The sequence below is a fragment of the Carlito syrichta genome, unplaced genomic scaffold (assembly GCF_000164805.1).
Source record: "Carlito syrichta isolate Samal-C Ts95f unplaced genomic scaffold, Tarsius_syrichta-2.0.1 Scaffold303013, whole genome shotgun sequence".
Lineage (NCBI taxonomy): Eukaryota > Metazoa > Chordata > Mammalia > Primates > Tarsiidae > Carlito > Carlito syrichta.
Genome location: NW_007247109.1, coordinates 162600 through 167624, shown reverse-complemented (window position 1 = coordinate 167624; position 5025 = coordinate 162600). Strand labels below are relative to the sequence as shown.

General features: G+C 54.7%; 1 protein-coding gene across 1 annotated transcript in view; it reads right to left on the bottom strand.

The window, feature by feature from the left end:
* Window positions 1–4321, bottom strand: part of OSBPL2 (oxysterol binding protein like 2) — a 24238-nt gene extending 19917 nt beyond the window's left edge. The window contains exons 1-3 of the mRNA XM_021712015.1: window positions 4192–4321; window positions 2685–2829; window positions 1121–1196 (exon numbers count right to left, since the gene is read on the bottom strand). Coding sequence (XP_021567690.1) covers window positions 1121–1196; window positions 2685–2829; window positions 4192–4228 — 258 coding nt within the window. The 5' untranslated portion in view covers window positions 4229–4321. The remainder of the gene's footprint in view (window positions 1–1120; window positions 1197–2684; window positions 2830–4191) is intronic.
* Between the last annotated feature and the right edge of the window lie 704 nt (window positions 4322–5025).

Genomic DNA, 5025 nt, shown 5'->3' with positions numbered 1-5025 from the left:
CATCGCTGGAGCCCAGCAGGTTGAGGCTGCGGTGGCCAGGAGCGGCCACTGCACTCCAGTCTGGGTGACAGAGTGAGACTCCAACTCAAAAAAAAAAAAAAAAAAATTGGCCAGGCATGGTGGCCCGTGGCTAAGTCCCAACTACTCAGTAGGCTGAGTTTAGAGGATGGCTTGAGTCGAGGCTCAGTGAGTCACAGTCACACCATTGCAGGGTAGCAGCACCAGACCATGCCTCTAATAAGTAAATAAATAAAATAAGAAGTGGGAGAAAAATGAGGTTTCCTCTGGGGGAAAAGAAGAAGTGAAACAGATAAAAGCAAAACACAAAAGGCTTAGAAGTAAGTGGTCTGGGAAAGAGCCGTGTGTTCACAGACGTCTAACGGAGGAGTCCTTGCCACGCAGAACCGTGAACAGCATGGGGACACTTATGCAGATGCCCTGCACTCTCAGCAGGGCACAGAGTGGACAGGCAGGAAGGACCGTGGGGCAAGCCAGGGGCTGCCAGGCACACTCACAGCCAGCTGGCTCTTCTGTCACCAACCCCAGTGTCTGACAAAGGCCCAGGGCTGCTCTTGTCCCGAGTCCTGCATGTGACCGAGGGGTCTCACAGAAGTCCCCAGACCCCACAGAACACCAGGAGCGGACCCACAAGTACCCTTCCCTGGCATGTCTATTCTTTCCATTTATTTTTTTTAATTTTTTATTTTTTGAGTTGGAGTCTCATTCTGTTGCCCAGGTTGGATTGCAGTGGTATACTCACGGCCACCCCAGCGTCTACCTGCTGGGCTCCAGCAATCTTTCTGCCTCAACCTTCCAAGTAGCCAGAACTACAGGCGTGCGCTACCATGTCTGGCTAATTTTTTTATTTATTGTAGAGACAAGGTCTCACCAAGTTGCTCAGGCTGGTCTCGAACTTGTGGGCTCAGGCAATCCACTCACCTCGGCCTCCCAAAGTGCTGGGATTACAGGCTGAGCCACCATCCCTGGCCCTTCCATTTATTGTCTCAACTTCATGCTGTCCATAAACATGCAGAGCACGTTTCTAAAATTACCAGAGCAGCAGTAAGCTCATGGGAATTAACCCACAAGCGCTCAACATGGGCTGAGCCACAGGACTCACCAGGCCAACACACTTCTTCAGGATGGTCCACACGCTGAAGTCACTTCTGGTGAACATGGGGGCCGGTAGTGATGTCCTGCAGGAGCAGCAAGGGCAGCAGTGTTGGAGTCACCGTGGATGCTCAGTAACCACACGTCTCTGTATTTGTGCATCTAAACGTGGGCATGTCTACATTCTGGTGTGTGGGGGGGGGAAGGGTGGGCATAGGCGGAGACCTGACTGCTGTTCAAGTCTCAAAGAAAGGCTTCCTGGGAACGCCCAGGACAAGGTGACCTTGGGGTCTGGGGCCCACAGTGGCTGCGCCGTGGCATTCTCCCAGAGCTGGGGGGGGTCTTAAACCTGCAGTGGCTGCGCCACGGTGTCCTCCCAGAGCTGGGGGCAGGGCGACAGCAGGAGGAAGCCCCTCTGCCACACCTTCATGACCCTCCAGGGTATCCTGCTCAGTCCCTGAGGGGCAGCACCAGACTACAGATAAGCTGAGGCCTTGAGAGCAAAAAATGATTTTTAAAAAACCTTCTCAGACCCCAAGTACATGTGTTTCCAAGGTGCCTTCCTCGCCAGGCAGTCTTCCAACCGGCCACAGGGGAGCTCCAGAAGCCACATCTCCACCAGGAGACCTGAACTCCAAATACTGCTATAGTTGGCTGGATGGGGCACCCCTGACCAGGGAGCCCTGCTGCCCTCATAGGAACAGAGAGCCAGAACGAGACACTGTCTCCGTCTGAGAGGGAGGGTGTCTGAGTAGAGACGTGAGTTCAGATTTGGAAGCAGCATGCAGGGCCGATACAAACTGCTAATGGGGCCCTTAGCTCCCTCAGCCCACAGCCTTCCATTTCACAGGAACTGCTCTGCACATGCAACCAACAGTGCCTCACACCAGTACTGGAACCCTCAGATGATAAAAGCACTTGTCCAGCCTGATGCAGACCCCGGGCTATGCCTCGGGGATGCCATGTCAAGTCAGCTGGGTCAGAGCATGCTGCCGACTTCAGGGGCCCAGAGGGAGGCCACATGGCAGCTGGGAGACAACCAAGTGCCAGGTGCCAGGCCACCAGCTACAAGTGCTCAGGCCCACTCCGTCCCTGCTCCGCCCCCACCATGCAGGCTCTTGGTCCCACTCCACATCGTCCACACAGGCACCGGCGAGCATCCCAGATGCAAGGCTACCAGGAGGGGACATGGATCTGCGGAGGGGCAGGAGAGGGTCACCTGAAGACAAGAGCCTTGCGTGGAGATGGGAAGGAAGAGCAGAAACTAAAGACAGAGCGCCCCAGGCCAGGGAGCAGCGCAGTGAGGGCCTGATGTGGGAAGGATCCAAGAGGCCCCTGTGGTTGATCCAGAAGCCACAGGGCTCTGGAGCCAGAGGAGGATTCAGGGCCGGGCTCCAAGGGTGAGGGAAGGGCGCTACCTTGACCAGATGGAGGGTGAGCTGGGATGTTTCTTTGAGTAAAAGGGTGCTACTCAGGGTCAGCGTGTGAGAAGGAGGGTGCCCACAGAGCATCCTGGGGGAGATTACAGACACACTGTGGACAATTCTAAACAACACCATGCAGATGATGCATACCTGTGCTTCTGAACGCCATTCTCCCGAGAGGGCCTCTCCCCAAGCTTCCCGACCCTGATACTTTTGCTGGTGTCCAAGTCAATCATTCCTGTGACCTTCTGATTTGCCTCTGAAAATTCCCCAGAAGAGTTATCAGAATCAAAGCCTGCACAAGACAAGAAAATGGTCATTTGTGCTGGGCATGGAAGACATCAAAGCCTGCCTCTAAAAGCCCTGATATGTGAGAGGACTACCAAAGCCCTGAGCTGCTTTCCATGGACACACCCAGAATCACTGACCCTGTGCTCTGAGGGGACGGGCAGAGCAGGCACGGACCCCGCCTGGGGCTTTCCCCATTAGCACATCACACCCCTGGAGACTTGCCTGTGGCTGGGGTTCAGCTTCAGGACAGACACCTTCCTGAAGTCTGTGACCCATGCCCCTTGGGGGGGTTACCTCCATAGGATTCAAGGCTACCCCGCCACAGTGTGCCCTGATTTGCACAAGGTCTGCCACTGTGCTCTGCATCTTGTTCTAAAATACGCCCTGCTGATGGGGTTTCAAAGGAATGAGACTGCCGCAGCATGAACAGCCACCACAGCACACAAACACATCACTAGACTGTATCAAGTCCACAGAGGACCACGGGAATGTCACACACGTGGCTGAACCTGGAGAGGGCTCCATGTAAAGGGGACCCTGGAGAACAAGCTGTGCAGAGTGTGTATGGATTCAGTGGTGCAGGTGTTCCTGGTCCACCCTCCCATAAGACAAACACCCGCTGCTGGGTGGTGTCCGGGACCTTCCATGAAGGATGGGCGGCTCGGGAAGAGGAGGGCATGTGTGTCCTTTTGACTGGGCCAGTTACTGAAGCAGCTGAGTTCTGCTCTGGAGCAGGTTGGGACAAGGCCGTGACAAGTCTCTTCCTGCCAGGGAGGGCTACTGGCCTCGGAGCAGGGTGATGGCCAAGAGCAGGCTGGTGAGGCCAAGCAGGTGGCTGCAGCAGAGCCATACATGTCCTGCTCTGCTGCTGAGCATTCCCAACATGAGCAAGCTCTTCACCCACATCCCTCCATGCCAGCAGGCGGGGCTAGGGGGTATGGTAGGGGGTCCCTTCACACCACAGGCTGCCAGTCGCTACTCAACATGGCCATGGGAAGCAAAGAATCACAGAACTCTGGGACCATGAGCTGCCAGGACACACTGTAAGCAGCACAGGGCAAGATGTCTTGGATTGACCCACTTTCACCTCTGGGCCCAAAGAACACAGGGCAATGGCCCCCTCACACAAGCACGTCTGCCCCAGGATGCTCTCTTGAAGACTACCACCACCACCTCTCACGTGGTCTCCTGTGAGCCAAAGTCAAGGTTTCCCCGCACTGGAGACAGGATGTGATGTTTCTACTGGAGAGTCAGTATCCAGTGTCACATGTCACTTTCATATGTCCCACTCCCAGACACTAAGTCCATTTGGACCCAGTGACCCTCATGCCCATTAACCTTTGGCTCGTTCCCTCTCTCGACTCACCTGTGACGGCATCAAAGAACTCTTCCTCTCCGTTCATCCTTCTGTGGCCAGGCTCCCTCGTGCCCGGCCTGTGCTTGCTACTGCATCATGGTGCCTGATCCACGTCCACAGACAGGTGTGTTATACTAGGAGCGTGTTCTCGGTAAGAATTCAGTAGACGCTGGGACCTAAGGGAGAACCGTAGTGCACACTCAGCTCTCAGAAGCCCAGGGTTTAGAGCACTTACCAATACCTATCAGCCGTTCTTGACATCAATCTCAATTACATCTAAGCAGAGAAATAAAATGAATTAGCTCATAACAAACAGGATTTCAAGGAGCGTAAGTGTGAGGAAGCATTTATAATGTAGAGACCAATCAATAAGTGATTACCAGGTGAAGAGTTACTTTTAAAAATCATTACCCAGAGTCGTGTAAGAAACAACACAACGTGAATCTGGGAAGAGTCACGTGGGCAGCTGAGCGAGCAGAGTCCCTCGGAATCAGGGTGGACACAGTCAGGACACCGTGCGGAAAGTCACCGCCAACCCTGACCAGAAGAAAGAGCATGCAGCTACAGCCGGTGGAAGGTGACATCTGCATGTCTGTTTCACATCTACCTGGAACTGATTTTCAATTCGAGAGAATTGAGGCTGCCAGGTGAGTCAGCTGCCATCAGGGTCAACCGCACTTCCATGTCCTCATGACGCTTCCAGTTCAGCACTTAGCAGTACTCGCGCACACTCCTGCCTCGTCACTCGTGGATACCCCCTGCCCCCATTACCCACGCACACCTCCTGCCCTGTCACCCGCGCATACCCCTGCCCTGTCACCTGCACACTCCCCCTGCACCCGT